General features: G+C 35.9%; 2 protein-coding genes across 3 annotated transcripts; one reads left to right on the top strand and one right to left on the bottom strand.

The window, feature by feature from the left end:
- Positions 1-11449: 11449 nt before the first annotated feature.
- Positions 11450-13957, top strand: LOC129727268 (cullin-2). The gene has a single exon (XM_055684926.1). It carries the CDS (start codon positions 11567-11569, stop codon positions 13829-13831), a length of 2265 nt encoding a protein of 754 aa, XP_055540901.1. The 5' UTR covers positions 11450-11566; the 3' UTR covers positions 13832-13957.
- Positions 13958-14272: 315 nt separating this feature from the next.
- On the bottom strand, positions 14273-16430 carry LOC129731628 (kinesin light chain). 2 transcript variants are annotated; one of them, XM_055691764.1, is made up of 3 exons: positions 16289-16430; positions 15951-16203; positions 14273-15866 (listed from the first exon to the last, which is right to left on the bottom strand). In XM_055691764.1, the coding sequence occupies exons 2-3, from the start codon at positions 16143-16145 to the stop codon at positions 14520-14522; spliced, it is 1542 nt and encodes a 513-aa protein (XP_055547739.1). In that variant the 5' UTR covers positions 16146-16203; positions 16289-16430; the 3' UTR covers positions 14273-14519. The 2 variants fall into 2 exon arrangements, with proteins under 2 accessions (XP_055547739.1, XP_055547738.1); XM_055691763.1 differs by having other exon boundaries at positions 15951-16307.
- Positions 16431-18107: the final 1677 nt, after the last annotated feature.

Here is an 18107-nt window from a genome sequence, read left to right as displayed (position 1 = left end):
TGTATAGTTTCGGTATTCGATTTATGCGTATTTTTAAATAACCGTAGCTGTCAGGCTTTTGCTTAGATAATTTTTAGAAGTAGCTTAAGGTGATTTACTCAAACGAATTTTTTGATTTCTATTAGGTATCTGGCTAATTCTTTGTATTCTTGTGTGTTTTTATCTTTAATTATATTTAATAATTGTTTTTTATTGTGAAGCCTTTTCCGTGTTGTTTCAAATGCTTTGCAATCCTACAGTAGGTGATTGAGATCTTCGATTATTCCGCAATGTTCGCATAAGTCATTCCGTATTAGGTTCCATTTAAATAACCTGTCTTTCGTTGCGGTATGTCCAGTTCGGATTCTACTCAATGTTATTGTTTCTAGTGTCGTTAAGCTTTTCATTTCCCGAAACCAGGGTTTCAAAGATATTTTTTATAGTGTTCAAAGTGATATTGTCCTTTAACTTGTGAAGTGAATGTGTAATTGTCTTGCCAGTTTTGTATTAATTCGTGTCTTGCTATATTTTGTATGTCTCCTAGACTGAAACCTATATCTTCTATTATGTTTCTTTTTGTTCCTAATTTTGCGGCATGGTCTGCTCTATCGTTTCCTGTCAAGTTGATATGACCTGGTATCCATTGAATGAATAGAACGTCTATTTGTGAATTGTTTATTGTATTAAGTAAGTTTGTGATGTGTATGTTGTTGTTTTCATGGTAGTTAAATAGTAACGTGCATGTACTTTTAGAGTCGGTGAATATTGGAATTTTTTAAATGTTTTTAGAGTTTGCATATTGTATTGCTTTGAGTATTGCGATTATTTCGGCGTTCATAATTGAATGCCCCTCTTTTAGTCTTCCACTATATGATAGTTTATCCTGGGGATCGTAATATCCGTAACCTACTTTTGTTTCGATGACAGAGCCATCTGTGTACATATGGTAAAATGTTTTGTACTTTTTTTCAATAGTTTCATTCATAGTAGTTTTTGCTGTGTTTGTGGTATAAGTTATTTTTTCTGAGTCCCCCGATTTCGTCACTAATTTTTAAACGATTTCTAATTCTATCGATATTATTATTTAGTTCAACTTTTTTTTTCTGTTGTAGGAATAGATAATTGTTAAGTGACGCTGTTTTTTCTAGATACGATATGTGTTGAGGTATATTATTTAAATTCATTAACTCGTATAATGAGTTAACTATGGAGCTATTGTTATAAAAAAGAGTTTTAGATATTTCTTTGATGGCTAATTGTTCTGCTCTAAGTTTTAAAGGTGGTTCTCCTGCTTCTGCAAGTAGTGTATGTATGGGTGTGGATTGAAGAAGACGTAATGCTGTTCTAATTGATGAATGGTGTATTGTTTCTAATTTGGCAAAAGATGTTTTTGATGCTGCAGCAATTATTGATAATCCGTAATCTAAATGTGGTCTAACAATTGCTTTTGCTATTTTTAATCCCTTGAATTGGATGAGCTCCACTGCGTTTTTGACTAATCATCTTTAATACATTGATTTTTTGTTTTGCTTTTGTTATTGTTCGGTTGATGTGTGCGTTGAATCTGAATGTAAGTTTGTGATCTATGTAAATTCCTAAAATTTTATGGTAAGCTTCAATTGGTACAGGCTGGTTGTCTATTTTTATACTTATATCTGGGTCGTATTTATTTGTGAATACTATTGCTGCTGATTTGCTTGGATTTAGTTCCATTCCTATTTCCTTGAAGGTTGTTGAGATTGTGTTTAAGAATGAATTCATTTTGATTGTCGCGGCATCTACGTTCTCGTAATGCTGTAAAATCATCAGCAAATTGAATCAAATCTTCGTCTTTTTCAACTATTGTATGTAAAACTTTTGTATATATGTTAAATAATATAGGAGAAAGTGGACATCCCTGTGGTAATCCTTTGTTTGTGATTCGAGTCATTACTGTGCCATCGTTTAACTGTAGAATCGTTTTTCTGACTCTTAATTATTCGTGGGTCCAGTTTATTAATTCTTGTGGGATTTTTTCTTCTTCAAGCGTTTGTAGTAGGATTTGCACATTAACATTGTCAAAAGCTTTGCTTAAGTCAATAAATGTGGCAATAATAACTGCTCCGTCCCTTTTTGCCTGCTGTATTTTTGAAATGATCGCATTTATACAAGTGATTGAGCTTGTATTTTTTTTTAAATCCATATGAGTTTATTGGGATGATGTTATTTGAAGTGAGATATTCTGTTAGTCTTGATTTAACTGAATTATTGATTGTTTTAAGAAGTATATTGATCATTGAAAGTGGTCTGTATGAGTTTGCCTTATCTTGATCCTTACTTGGTTTTTGTAATGGTACTATTTTTACTGTTCTCCATTCTCCAGGAATTTTGCACCTATTCAGGGCAGTATTTAATAATTCTGTTATTTTTGTCTGTAGATTTAGGTTTAGTCTCTTGAACATGAAGTAAGAAAATTGGTCGATACCTGGGGATGAATAGTCTTTTTTGAATTTATTTGTTTTTGTACTACAAGTAAACTAATTTTTATTTCACTCACATTTGGTTTTATGGTGTATTTAATTTGTTCCGTAATATCTGGAAAATTTAGGTTCATAAATTCTTTTGCTAACTGTTCATTATTGAGTAGAAATTGGTTGTTTTTGGGAGTCCGTCCGCCACTTATCATTTTTATTGTGTCCCATAATTCTTTTGGATTCAGGTTAGGATTTATGGTTTCGATTAATTAATTCCAACATTTCCTTTTTCAACTCTGATAGCACGTTTTAGTTTTGCTCTTGATTTTTTAAACTTATCTAGGTTCGTGATTGTTTGGTTTCTGAAGAATGTTTTTAGATTATTGTTTTTTATATTTAGTAGATTCTGAATGTCTGGTGTCCACCATTTTTTTGGGTATCAATTGTTGTTTTTCTTTAAGTGATATTGAGATAAGATAATTTGTTCTTGTAAAATGGGTGAAATATCATCTGGTGTGTGGAACACGTGAGGCTTAAGTTTGTTTATCTTTTGGAGTGCTTGATTTTTGTTCAGGTATAGCTCTTGTTGATTGGATTTTGGTGCGGTATGGTCTATATCTATTCTTATAACTCTGTGGTTGCTGTTGAAATCTTCGTTGATTACTGTCCTACTAATTTTTTTTGCTATTCTTGGTGTACAAAGTGTTAGATCTATTGCTGAAGGTGTTGTATTTGGTGGTTTTATTAATGTACTTGTTCCATCATTTAATAGTATTAAATCTCTGTTTTCTATTAGATGTTCTATAAGTTCTCCTCTAGGACAATTGTTCTGGTATGGGTTCCAAAGTTAGTTATGGGCGTTAAAGTCTCCTGCTAGGAGGGTTTCCCCGTTGTAACTATCTATTGTATTGAGAATTGTTGTTAATGGTGTTCCTATAAGATTATTGTCAATTGGTAATGGGGGGATATAAATTGATATTATTAGTAAGTTAGGTATTGTGTTCAGTGTTTCAACAGCTATTGTTTCTATTGGATGTGTTTTCGGGAGTTTATAAATTTTATGGTCTATATTATTTTTTAACAGTATCCCTACCCCACCGTATCCAGCAGGGCGAACTTCAGTTCAAAATTTGTATCCCTTGAAATTAAATTTTTCATTCGGTTTTAGCCATATTTCGCTAAATATTCCTATATCTATTTGTTCCCTGTTGATATATTCTGTGATGAGTTCGCGGGTGTCATTTGGTCTAATACTAGTAACGTTATTTTGGATTATTTTAAGATTTTTATTTCTGTTTGTCCCCATTTACGTGTAAAGGGTGTAAAACAGGGTTTATTGTGAATGTTTTAGTTAAGTTTATTTACTTGTCTTTCGTTATTCATTTGCTATTGTGTCCTTATTGGTATTTACTATTTCTTTTAATTGTTCGTTAATATTGATTAATAGGAGATATTGATCTAATGTATCGGTTTTATTAATGTTCTGCATAATTAGGTTCTGTATTTTTTTAATTTTGTTCGTGATGTTGTTGAGGTTAAATTGTCTAATCAAGTCTTCTTTTATAATGTTTTTGATTTTTTCTATTTCAGTGGTGTGATAAGGATTTGGTTCAAATACGTGAGGGGGATCTGGTATTTGTTCTGGTTGGGGAAAAGTTTTAGCTGCTGGAAGTGTTTTATTTCGGGTTAAGATTTGTGCATAAGAGTGTTCATTATTATTCGGGGGATTCGGAAGCTGTGGGAAGTTTAGCGTTGATTGAATTCTATCTTGAACACTAGTTGTTTTTGTTTTTTTTTGGGGAACTTGCTAGAGGCTTCGAAAAATGATGTTTTGTTTTCGGCCATGTCTATTCTGATCTGATCCTGACGCAATCTCTCTGGACAGTCTAGATCAGCTGCGGTGTGGTTACCTTCGCAGTTGATACAGATATTTCTGGGTGAGGAGCATTCTTGTGAAACGTGGGTTCGACCACAATTACAGCAGCGCGGTTGTGGCACTTTGCAAAATTTTTCTCTGTGACCGTACCTCCAACAATTTTTGCATAATTTAAGCGGAAAGATGTAAGGGTAGCAAAACTCCATAGATTTTAATTTCCTTTGGTAGATTCTGTCCTTTTACGAATATTTTTATTGAGTAAGTTGGTTTGTATGTGTCTTCGGCAGTTCGTCTATTAATTCTTTCGATTTCGAATATAGTTATTTTTTTTCGCTTCTGCATGTTCTGCATTATTTCATCTTCTGATAGTGATGGCGGTACATTACGTACAACACCTATTGTTTGCTTAAACCGAGCTGGTACAAAAACCGTGAAACCGTAAGTATTAGTTAGGATTTTTGAGTTTAACAAGTGTTCTGCATCTTTCGGTTTGGCAAAAGTTATTTGAAATCTTCCTCTACCAACCGATTTTAATTCTGTGTAATTTTTAATCTGTGTTTTTAAGCATTTTAGCTACCTCCATTGGGTGCGGGTATTTGATTTTTTTCTCATCTTCGGTGTTATGTGTGACTGTATCTGTTTTTTGCTTTTCAATTATGAATGTTGTGTAGATAGTATTCTTTACCCATGTATCGTTGCATGTTAAATCTGTCTTGTTTTTGTTTATTTTGTCCGTCGTTTTTGGTTTAGTTTTGTTTGAGTGCGATGTTTCTGTCTTTGGTAAATCCATGGTCGACGACGTCTAGTTTATCTTGTTTTGTGTAATCTTATTTCGTTTTGTTCTCTTTGTCTCTTGGATATTGTCTCCTTTGTCCATGTCATTGGAATTTAAAAAGAATTTTCGTTTTTCTGGGAATATGGCGGGAATATGCGTCCTCTATTTCATCCACTTTGGTGGATTTATTTTCGATCTCTTACCTTATGTATGATGCGAACTCTATAATTACTCTAGCCTTATTACCTATAGAATCAAAATATTCGGAGATATTAAGCTGTATTAACTGCTTATTTTGTGTGAAGCTATTCACTACGATTATTTGTTGAATTTTGCACCTTTTAAAATATCGAAACTTATATGAAGATTATGAAAATATCATATCCGCGTACCGTATCACAAGCCTGTTTTATTTTCTGATCCTATCTTCTCAACGGTTTTGGAGGGAATCTGGATAATTAAGTTATGAAGTCGACCGTCAATGTTGCGTGACAGCATACCAGGGAGGCCAGATGTTGGAAAACCAGGGAAAAACATTTACTACTTTTCAGAAATCGAAAGGTATCTTTTCAATGTTCGAAAATTTCGATAATGTGCTAGTGCCTTGTTCAGACCATGATGAGTAGAACATGGTGTAACGATTTGATCAAAATATAGGCGCGCGGTGAGGTAGCTATTTTGCGCTGGAGGGATGGAGACGAAACGTCGCTAAGTGACAGCTAGCAAATTTTCAAATAACAACAGTCCATTCGTTTTCTTTTTAGCTTCAAGTCAATAAAATATTATGTCGTTTCCGTTTTCGCGGTGTAGCTACACTTTTTCCGTGCTATACTTTGCAGCTTCAAATAAAACATTTTCAGTGTCATTGCATTGGTATGCGTAAGAATGGGATAGCTGTCAATTCGTTTTGTTTTGGTCATTATCGCATTCGCCATTTTGTCTCGTTTCCATTTTTTTTTATTAATTTATTAGGGTGGCTTTGACACCATTTCATAATATGTACATCTCGCAAATGTGCTGAGAAAAAATTTACCTGATACTTTACCACATGGAACGAAAACCAAAACAAACCAGTTTTGACACATACGAGTGAATGTGTTGGTAACTTCCTACAGTACACTCTGCTTTTTTCGGGTGTCGTCAGGGACAGAAAAAGTGTAGGGAGAGACAGAAAAAGGGTAGTCCGAAAAGTCAAATAAAACATTTTCGTTTCTATTTTTTGATTTCAAGGAAGTAAAACGTAATTACATTAAAAACTATTCATCGTAACATACCTAATTACTTTTTATTGCCAACAATTTTTTTAATAGAGAACGATCTTTGTTTCATTTCTTTCAGATGGAATACTCATGAACGATTCTAGCCTTCACATATCAACAGCACTCAGCTAATGCAGCACTAGCGCATCCGGGTTTCTGGTCACCTGACCGACTCATCGCCTTATCCAACCACGAGAAGCCAGACGACGAGACAGCAGTCTTCAAGTACCAACGGCCAGCATGTGCGGACAAGACGCAATAATAGTGGTAGCAATAGATAGTTAGAATTCGGTCAGCAGGAACCTACTAAATTTCTAACAGAATTCTGAAGAAACAAGATCGTTCCAGTTATCGTATAGTGAATAAATCCATAATAATCTTGAATACTGAATCAATGTGAATGAAAATAATTCCTCACATAGGTCCTATCGATTAGTAGTGAATAAAAAGTGAAGGCTTTCAAAAAGTGATTGATGATTTGTGTTTCTTCAACTATATGTATATTAGATGAAGATTAAATTTACGGTGATTCGAACCCGAAAAACATATTATATAAAGCGTAATATTATTAAAAATATAATAGCCACATTGTTCAGTTTGAAAGAGACTATTTATTAACCAGCATTCTAACGGGTAACAAAATCAATCACTTTGGGACCATCCATTAATGATGTCACGCGTTTAGGGGGAGAGGGGGTTTCAATTATTGTGACATTTTGTGACATATGGGGGAGGGGGGGTTATCTTGATTGTGACATCACATTTAAACTCAAAAAAAAATAAATAAAAAAGTCACATACCTAACCACAGAGTTATGATTTTGCATATATATATTTATATATTTATGATATTTGCATCATTCATTTATAGTTTTTTTTTTATTCTCGCTTATTTTCCGTCGGTCTAGTTCCGCCCAGGGAGGCGACTCCACCCAGGAGCCTAACTTACGACTCGTTGATTAACGGACCGGCGCCAACGGCTTTACTTCCTCATGCGATGGAAGGCGTGATCCTAGAGATTTTTCGCCTTAGAAAATCTCCCGGTGTTGGCTAGAATTGAATCTAGGCCAGTTGGGCTGGTTGTGAGTGGATCACGCCACCCCACAACGATCGAGCGCAATTTCATTAATTTTTAGTGTCTCTCAATCCAATCAATACTAAAATTGTGACAAAACGTAAATAAAAATGCTTGGCTTTTGTAACATGAGGAGAAGATTTGTAATGCGAATTGATTGAAAAAGAGGAACTAAATATTGATGGTCTTTCATTCATCCTCAAAAATGTTAAAGTTCTAATATATGCCGACGACATGAAGCTGTTTTTGGAAATAAAAAATCAAGAAGACATCAATGTATTTCAGAATGAAATCCACACATTTTACATCTGGTGTAAGAAAAGCCTACTTGAAGTAAATGTAAAAAAATGCAATGTAATATCCTTTAGCAGAAAATTAACAACGCCCAAATTTGTAATTGCATTAGGGGATCAGAATGTAAAGAAATGTGATAAAGTTAGGGATTTAGGAATAATCTTAGATTCTAAACTTAATTTCATCGACCACTATAACACTATCATACACAAGGCAAACAACATGTTAGGGTTTATCAAACGCTTCTGTTACAATTTTCAAGACCCGTACACTATCAAAACTTTGTATATTGCCTATGTGAGGTCAATACTGGAATACTGTAGCATTGTGTGGTCTCCTCGTTCTGGCGTACATGAAGAAAGAATAGAATCAGTACAAAAGCAATTTCTACTATATGCTCTTCGTAAGCTAGGTTGGACCGCACATCGTCTTCCGTCATATGAAGCACGCTGCATGTTGATTGACATTCAAACATTGAAAGAACGGCGAGAGCACGCGATGGCTTCATTTGTAAACGATATCGTTTCGCAGAACGTTGACTCAGCAGTACTACTTTCTAAATTAAACTTTTATGCACCCATTCGACAACTTCGACACCGTAGTTTATTTGCTCTTAACCATCATCGTACGGAATACGCAAAAAATTGACCTATAAATAGTATGATGAATTCTTATAATCAACACTGCGAAGCCATTGACTTTACGATGTCCCGGTATAAACTCCCAAGTCCTTGAGGCTGAGGACGCAAAATTAATTTGTTTTATGTTCGTGTATAGTTTAGAAATTAATGTAACCAGTCTACATATATGATTGACGAAATAAATAAATAAATAAATAAATAAATAAAAATCAGCGATGATGCAGCAGTTATTGTCTCGGATTTCTATGACGTCGATATGCGACTCCATCAACAGCATCCTTTTCTAGTTATCTTCTATAATCTTCTTTTACTTTTAGTTTCAGTTTTTCTTTCAGTAAGATCGTTCTCATTAAGAAAAAATGCATTCTTAACAAATTTCTCGATTTTCAATAAATTATTTCCAGGGGCAGGGAGTTAAAAAACGTGACGTAATTAAGGGGGGGGGGGGGTCAAAGAAGTTGTGACAGCTTGTGACAAGGGAGAGGGGGGGAGTTAATTTTTTACAAATTTTGCGTGACATCATTAATGGATCGTCCCTTTCCAGAAAGTGAGCAAGACATGGATGTTTCGCTTGCAGGTTCCTGTCGATGAATTCTTGAAGTAAATTGCTAGTGTATATTTCCGCTGCTCGCGAATTCTTCATTTATGTTTCACCGATTGTCCTAAACACGAAATATATTGAAAAACTATAAAAACAAAGTTTGAAAGGTGTCACATTCCAAATCTTGTGAATTTCCGTTTTTGCAAGATCTAAATGGGGTATTGTATTTTTGGATAATTATGATCTCCTCTCCACTGCTTCTGCATTACTAGTTTATACTTTACCTGCCTATTTGCAAAGAATTATCCCTGCCACCGTAATACCCCGTTCACACTACACCGCATATCACCTGATATCAGGCGATTCGTTCTATCGAGGCCATATCACCATCCATATTACCTGATATTCCATACAATCAAGCTGTCAACGGATATCACATCTGCTACATCCTATCGCGGATATCATGTTCGAAAACCAATATTAACCACATTTGACGCAACCCTACAAATTTCGCAATTCGCGTTGCATGCGAGAAAAAAGGAAGGGAATATTTTAGCTATTTTCATCCCGCACATGTTGACAATTGCATATGAGAGTTCGCGTTGGTGCGAGCCAACGAGCTGACATCTCTATCCTAATCCCATTGCTCTTGTTGTCTTGTTTTAGCTTTGACCTGTTTTTGTTTTCTTCTTTTTTCAATTACCAAAGCAAATGTCAAATCATATAAGCTCACTCCAATGTGAACGCTCTAATGTCGAATTCGTTTTTACGGCAGGACTATCCCGTCCCGGACTACGCTTTGCAGCTGAAAAAAAAACACTTTCCGAGCAGTTGAAATGGTGTGCGTAATACCAGAGGTAGCTGTGACTTCTGATTTGGTCATTATCGCTATTGTCTTTTATCGCGTTTGTGCTACTGTACGAAAAATTTGCCAATTTACTGAAAAATGACAAAATAGCAAAATGAAATAATAATAAAATTCAACCTGATGTTTGACACGCGAAGAACGATAATCAAAGCAAACCGGTTTTGACACATTTTTTTTTTATTTTGACACATACGTGTGAATGTGTTGGTGTCTTCAAAACTGTACTCTGTTTCTTTCGCGGACTGTCCGGGACAGAAAAAGGGTAGTCCGGGATAGTCCGGAAAATGTAAAAAAAAACAGTGATAGGACAAAGTGTAGTCCGCGGGGTAGCTACACCGCAAAAACGAAAACGACATAAGTGATATCCAATATCATCTGGCAATATCAGGTGATATCGAGCGTAGTCTGAACAAGCCATGAAATATAAAACGTTCCGATAAATTCGCGACCTCGAGCGTTCACACTTCAGTGAGCTGATATGATTTGACATTTGCTTTGGTAATTGAAAAGAGAAGAAAACAAAAACAGGTCAAAGCTAAAACAAGACAACAAGAGCAATGGGATTAGGATAGAGATGTCAGCTCGTTGGCTCGCACCAACGCGAACTCTCATATGCAATTGTCAACATGTGCGGGATGAAAATAGCAAAAATATTTCCTGCCTTTTTTCCCGCATGCAACGCGAAGTTTGAAATTTGTAGGGTTGCGTCAAATGTCTGTTGGCCGTGTTGCCAACTGCTTGAATTGTGGTTATTATTGGTTTTCGAAAATGATATCCGCGATAGCATGTAGCCGAGGTGATATCCGTTGACAGCTCGATTGTATGGGATATCAGGTAATATGGATGGTGATATGGCCTCGATAGCACGAATCGCCTGATATCAGGCGGTGATATGCTGATATGCGGTGTAGTGTGAACCCCCGTTCAGGTGGAACAATATAATTGTCATCCAAATGAAAGCAAAATTGTTCTAGCTCTGTACATGGTAAAACTAAAACTTGAATTTCAGTCGCTTCACATTGTATATTCGAGAATTTATAGTTTCGCCCTTTACTATGCAACCTTTTCGATCTGCTCGAAAGTATCGCCCTTTACTATGAGCCTTATTTAGATCTCCTCGAAAGTATCGCCCTTTACTATGCGCCTTATTTTGATTTGCTCGACAGCATCGCCCTTTACTATGTGCCTTATTTTCATTTGCTCGACAGTATCGCCCTTTACTATACGCCGTGTTTACGTCATTGTATTGGAATACGCCCTTTGCTTTTAATGTTTATTTTGTTGACAACTTTGATTTCGCTCATTTATCAAGACGAAGTCAAGTTTCGCCTTTTACTAACGTAAACAACAAAAAGGACGTATTCCTCATTCTGTTTCGTTTTGATATAAAGTAGATTTCGCCCTTAACAAACATCGTACTTTTTAATAGTTAGAAAAGAGATACATTATTTTTTCGAAGTTTGAAGGTAGCTCACTTCATACGTTTTAGGTGCAATCTTTATTTGTTTACAGTTTGTTAGATTCCCCCTCATCACGAAGTACTCCGGATTTGGATGCTTTCCCCGAATTCACCTATGATAAGGGTAAACTAACCATTTTTCGGATGCCGGCGTCAATGATGTTGGTAACGCGTCAAACGTATGGTAGTTGACAGCTTTGCCATCCCCATGGTTTTACACAAGAACTGCCGTGTCATTGGTGTTCTATATATATTATTTCTACCTACAAAAAAAAATATCACGATTTTACTGACAGTCGACAAAAGTGTTCATGAAGTAATAAAAAACTGAATCTGAATAGGAAAAAATGTCTCTTAAACCGAAAAAAATTGATTTTGATAAAACTTGGAGTGATTTAAAGGAAACTGTTACTGAAGTAATCACTCTGAGATGTGTTCATCGTGATGTATGGTACAGTCGTTTCGAAGTTATTTATTCCATTTGTGTTGCCCATCCGGAGCCTCTGGCAGATAAATTGTACACGGAAACAAAGCTATTTCTGGAGCAGCATGTGCGTAACTTATTGAAAACCCAAGTTTTATCCGGAGATAGCAAATCCAGCAATAATGATAACAATCCGTACGCACTACTGCATCGCTATTATAAAACTTGGACTGAATATAGTAAAGGAGTGGAGTATCTCAACGATCTGTATTTGTATTTAAACCAGCAACATATCAAAAAACAAAAGCTGTCGGAGGTTGAGGTCGTATACGGATGCATTAATTATGACGCCTATGAACAACTCGAAATTGGCGAGCTTGGACTAGATATATGGCGCAAAAATATGATTGAAAGTCTTGGTACAGCACTTGTTGATCAGCTATTGGAAGGAATTAGAAATGATCGTCTGAACAACACACAGCAATCGGTTACGACAGATATTATAAAAGAAATTATCCAGAGTTTTGTTTGTGTAGAAGAATACAAGAAGAAAGGTTCACTACAATTATATCAAAATATATTCGAGACCCCTTTTTTAAAGGATAGTGGAGAGTTTTATAAATTGGAAGCAAATATGCTGTTGCAGGAATGTAGTGTTAGCAGCTACATGGAGGAAGTTATCAAAAAAATGGATGAAGAAAATAAACGTGCGCAGAAATACCTTCATATTAGCTCGATACCAAAGTTGCGGAAAGAATGTGAACAACGTATGATATCGGATCATCTAGAATATCTCTATTCTGAATGCAATGAAATGGTTTCATTGGAAAAACGCAAAGACCTGAGGAATTTGTATACGATTCTGAAGCCTAATCCGGATGCTTTAAAGAAATTAGTTCAAACGTTTCTTGAACACATCAAAAGTGACGGTATTCAAATGCTTTCTACTCTGAAAGGGGAATTGGTTCATGTTCAGTTCGTGGAAGGAATGCTCAAAGTTCATGAGAAATATGAGGAGCTAATTTCAGATACTTTCAAATCGGATCCTGTTTTTCTAAGTGCTCTCGATAAGGCTTGTTCTGGTGTTATAAATTCTAAGGCATGTGAGAAACAACCCGGAAGAAGTGCTGAATTAGTGGCAAAATATTGCGACAGTTTACTTAAGAAGTCGAAAACAACCGAAAGTGAAATTGAATCTAAATTAATGAAAAGTATCACTATATTCAAGTATATCGAGGATAAGGATGTCTACCAAAAGTTCTACAGCAGAATGCTAGCTAAAAGGTTAATTCATGACCAATCTCAGAGCATGGACGCAGAAGAAATGATGATTAACAAATTAAAACAAGCGTGTGGTTACGAGTTTACTAATAAGCTACATAGGATGTTCACGGATATTTCAGTTTCGACGGACTTGAATGTCAAATTCAACCATTTTTTGAAACAGCGAGATAAAGATACAGGGATAAATTTGTCTATTAAAATTCTACAAGCTGGAGCATGGCCTCTGGGCCCTATGCAAGCTACAGTTAGCTTTGCTGTTCCTAAAGAATTTGAGAAACCAATTAGATTGTTCGAAAGTTTCTACCATGTGAATTTCAGTGGCCGCAAATTAACTTGGCTTCATCACTTATGTCATGGTGAACTCAAAATTGCCTTCGTCAACCGAAATTATATTGTTACAATGCAAACATACCAAATGGCAATACTTTTGTTGTTTGAGAATACTGATAGTCTACAGTATAAAGAGATCCAAGATTCGTTGCAGCTCAATCAGGATATGTTTCAAAAGCACATAGGCAGCCTAGTGGAATCGAAACTGTTGATAATTGATACAGAGGTATTACAAGACAGCTCTCGAGTAAATCTGAATAAAGATTATGTGAACAAACGAACTAAATTCAAAATAACAGCAGCTTTACAGAAGGATTCTCCCCAAGAAGTTGAAAATACTGTAAACTCTGTTGACGAAGATAGGAAAATGTACCTTCAAGCCACCATCGTACGGATTATGAAGTCTCGGAAGGTTCTTAGACACAATGCTCTCATACAAGAGATATTAGCCCAGTCGAAAGTTAGTTTCGCTCCGAATATTGGTATGATAAAAAAATGCATAGAATCGTTGATCGATAAGCAGTATATCGAAAGAACTCCCAACTCTGGTGATGAGTACAGTTACGTTGCCTAAATCATGATAAACAAAACAAAATCATCAATTGGATTGGAATGTTGAACGTCGATCAGAAGTATCGCTGTATATTAGAAAAGCTTGTTTTTTTTTTAAGAATGGTTCATAATAAATATTTAAAATGCAGTTTTCTTTGATAGTCTGAAAGAAATGGCACATTTGACGGATATAATCGAAAAATATCTGTAAGGAATTACTGAATACACTGCAAGTTGTCGTAAGTATCTCGTTTTGTATGAGAGTGCGTGCACCAAGTACGGAACGGTCAATGGACTAGTCACGATTTTCAAATACAGTTCGACCAATAAAAATAAATAGAGCACGGTAAATGCAAGCTTTGTTCGCCAAAAAATTCTCTTAAGTGTTCGCCACCTTTTTATACATGCCAACAGGAGATTCCAATTTTTTATTCTAACAGGGTATTTAAAATGAAAGAATCTGTTTGATTAAGCCAGTATGCTTCTGAGAGTCGCATATATTTCAACTGCATGCTTAGCAATACATTTTTATTATTGTAGCAATGGTAAATATAAAACTAATGAAATTTATACTGCTGGAACCATTTTGTGAAGTGTTTATTTATGCCGGTGTTAAGGAAATTGCAGTTGCTTATCAAATAGTTGGATATTTAGTATAGCTTTCTAATTGTCAAATAGTTCTTACGTGCAAAACAAAAATAATAAATATTTTACTTCAGACTTCGCCGAGCTTCCTCATCACAATTATCAGGGTCCCGCATTTTGGAACGTCGATTCTCGTCAGCCACTCCCAGTATTTTAGCCACTTTCGTTTGTTTCACCAAATCCAGTGCCTCCTTCTTGCTCCGCAAGGCGCAATCCTCCAATGTATCAGCAGCTTCATATTTTCCTTGTCTTCTATACAAAGCTCCCAAATTTTTTAGTGTTGTGGTAACGGTAGGAGAATCAACCTTGGCAGCTTTATGCCAACCACCGTATTCACCGTAAGGTGTGTTCTCTCGGTTTTTTAGCTTATTTTCTTCCCTTTCTTCAGCCACTTGCCAGATTGGTTTGTTTTCACCATTAATAGCACCAAATTCTCTTTCGTGTGCCCGCGTTAAAACCTGCTTGTACAAGATTTCAGCTTCCTTGTATTTTCCCTGCTTCAAATAGCAGCTTGCCAAATTATTTTTGGTTTTGGCGACATTGGGATCATCTGGACCAAGTTTCATCTCATATATTTCCAAGGCTCGCTGGTAATACAATTCCACCTCTTCATACTTTGTTTGATTTTGACAAAGCAATGCTAAATTGTTTAGCTGTTTCGCAACATCCGGATGATTTTTTCCTAATACATTCTCTCGAATTTCCAGAGCCCTCTTGCACAATGGTTCGGCATCTTTGTATTTACCACGTTTGCCATATAACACTGCAAGGTTATTAAGAGTGGCTGCCACGGCTGGATGATTCTCACCCAATGTTTTCTCTCGTATCGCCAATGCATCATTCAACAGGTTTGCTGCTTCTTTATATTTATTCTGGTCTCTGTATACTAATGCCAATATATTCAACATGGTCGCCACATCCGGATGATCATGTCCACTGGTTTTTTCTAGGTCTTCTAATGCCTGTTTACAGAGCGGCACCGCTACTTCGTATCGTCCTTGCGAAGCATACTGTATAACTAAATTATGCAGGGTTCGTAAACGTGCAGGAATTTCATATCCAGCATTTGCGTGTGTAGCAAATTGATTAGGAGGCGTTGGGGACATATTGTGCCGTTCCTCCGTATCGTCTTCTGGAAACAGTTCCACCACTGGATCCGTGCGAGGTTTTTCGAAACTTTCTTCGCCATCTTGGTTTTCATCGTATTTCTTCACAGAGGCCATAAACTCGAGATGCTTTTTCTCTTCTTCCAATTGTGCCACGGTTTGTTCCGAAGCTTGCAGTTTTTGTTGAGTATTCGCAAGTTCGTCGCGCAACCAAGCATTCTCCTGACACAGTCGTCTAACTTGAGTGCGCAGTTTTTGTTTTTCTGCTTCAATGTTTTGCAAATGAGATGCCAATACTACTATTACCTGGTAGACAATATGAAAAGCGATGATTCATATTAGAAATTATTCGTATTTTGACTTTTTTGTCATTCGAAAAAAAAAACTTACCTGTGCTTCTCCAAGTCCGAGCTCGATATTTTCCATATTCCGCAAAACCATTTCGGACTTGTCGGGATCTTTTTTGTTGCCATCAGTGAGATTTGATATAAGAGTGAGGTGTTCTACACGTAGAGCTTCGAGGCCTTGCAATACCGTTTTCGTGTTTGAAACGATTTCCTCCTGGGTAATTTGCGTCATGGTCATGCAGTATATGAAATACGATATTAAGCTCGAGAAGATGAAGCTGAACTTTCCAAAAACACTGCAGAATATCGGGATTAATATTCACGAATGTTTATAAATTCCAGAAAAATTTTCGCAAGAGAAACTAGCCTCGGAAATTTTACCTTTCTCGTGAAATGAGCAGGAGTTTTCATGCACGATTATTTGGTTTTCGAAAGTAGATGGACATTGATCGTTCAGTACGCAACCACTAATGTCGTTTTCGTTTTCGCGGTGTACTACACTCAAATGACACTTTTGACACCGAAAATGTTTTATTTGATTTTTCGTGTTACCCTTTTTCTGTCTCTCCCTACACTTTTTCTGTCACTGATGACACCCGAAAAAAGCAGAGTGTGCTGTAGGAAATTACCAACACATTCACACCTATGTGTCAAAACTGGTTTGTTTTGGTTTTCGTTCCATGTGGTAAAGTGTCAGGTAAATTTTTTCTCAGCACATTTGCGAGATGGACATATGAAATGGAAACGAGACAAAATGACGAATGCGATTATGACCAAAACAAAACGAATTGACAGCTATCCCATTATTACGCATACCAATGTAATGACACTGAAAATGTTTTATTTGAAGCTGCAAAGTATAGCACGGAAAAAGTGTAGTACACCGCGAAAACGAAAACGACATAAAAGAGGCACTAAACACACTTGTTTATTTTTGCTGGAAACCAGCAAAATTTTGCTGGATTTTGCCGAGCTGAAGAGCAGCAATTGAGTTGTTTAGGAACACGCTCATTTTTTGTTACTCTAAAGTGAGTTAGATATCACCCACTTTTGAAAAAAGTGGAGGTACCCTAATTAGGGTACTTTTACGGTTACTCACTTCTGAGTAAGGGCGTCATACGTCAAAAACTGAGTAGAATCTACTCTGTTCGTGCAAACCAGAAATTAACGAAAATGAGTACAAGTTACCCAGTTTGCCTAAATACGGAAATTTAATGATTTCTGTTTTTTGTAAATCTGACTCAATAAATAAAATAAATTCACAACAATCAAATATACAGATTTATTTTTCATCGAAACATTAGAAAATTTACTAAATCATTCCCGTGTCTTCATTGAATGCGGCACCCAACCGGTTGACATTTGCCCGTGAACTGTGACTTACTTTTTTGTGCCAGATAATCCGTCATCATTCGTCACCTAATACTGCGAAGGATTTAAATTGCATCTATTGTTGAGCACTGTACATCAATACAAATGTTTCCGTTTGTTATCACGAATAAAAGTCCGGCTTTAAACGGCATCGTAGAACATACAACATGCGGTTGTTCATTTTGAAGAGATCTTTTAGGTGTTTTCAAATCCTCTGCAATACTGATGTTGGGCTGAAATTATTAATTGATTAAGAAATTATTGATTTGATGACAGATCAGATACTTACTGCTAGCCAACGAATAAAAAGCGACACCAATTGTTCTTCGGAAACCAATAATATTGCTGTTGAAAACTTTTGACATATACTTATACTCAGGGGTGAGTAAACATCATGGATAATAACTCAAAACTGAGTAAACATCCCAGTCAACCACAAATCGTATATCAATGTATGAAAATTATCGCAAATATATCTCAACGAAGTCGAAATCGTAGAACACGCTTTTTATCATGCGCAAAAATTCATCTTTAATTGTATAGCATGGTGGAGTCTTTGCAATTTACGATTGTAGGCTTAGAGTTGTAAGACAGTGTGAAACAAATCACTTTCTATCGGATATAATCGTATATAAATACGTATATCAATGAACTGCATACCATTATTCCTCAGTACGTATATCGCCTCCAAAATAGTACGTATATGCTATTTTTGTGCATCAAATGTGAGTTTTTATGATATATATGAGTGCGGATATTGGAGTTAAAACATTATTATACGTATGAAAATGTTGACTGGGATGGTAATTATGAAAATTTGGGTTAATGT

This window comes from Wyeomyia smithii, chromosome 3 (genome assembly GCF_029784165.1).
Source record: "Wyeomyia smithii strain HCP4-BCI-WySm-NY-G18 chromosome 3, ASM2978416v1, whole genome shotgun sequence".
NCBI classification, from domain to species: domain Eukaryota; kingdom Metazoa; phylum Arthropoda; class Insecta; order Diptera; family Culicidae; genus Wyeomyia; species Wyeomyia smithii.
This window is presented reverse-complemented; position numbering and strand designations above follow the sequence as displayed.

What these genes read in the sequence shown, in the direction of transcription:
- LOC129731628 (XM_055691764.1), bottom strand. Translation starts at nt 16,145, where the DNA reads ATGACCATGACGCAAATTACCCAGGAGGAAATCGTTTCAAACACGAAA. An exon ending in TCGGACTTGGAGAAGCACAG is followed by an intron (nt 15,867 to 15,950) that starts GTAAGTTTTTTT and finishes ATTGTCTACCAG; the next exon opens with GTAATAGTAGTATTGGCATC.
- LOC129727268 (XM_055684926.1), top strand. Translation starts at nt 11,567, where the DNA reads ATGTCTCTTAAACCGAAAAAAATTGATTTTGATAAAACTTGGAGTGAT.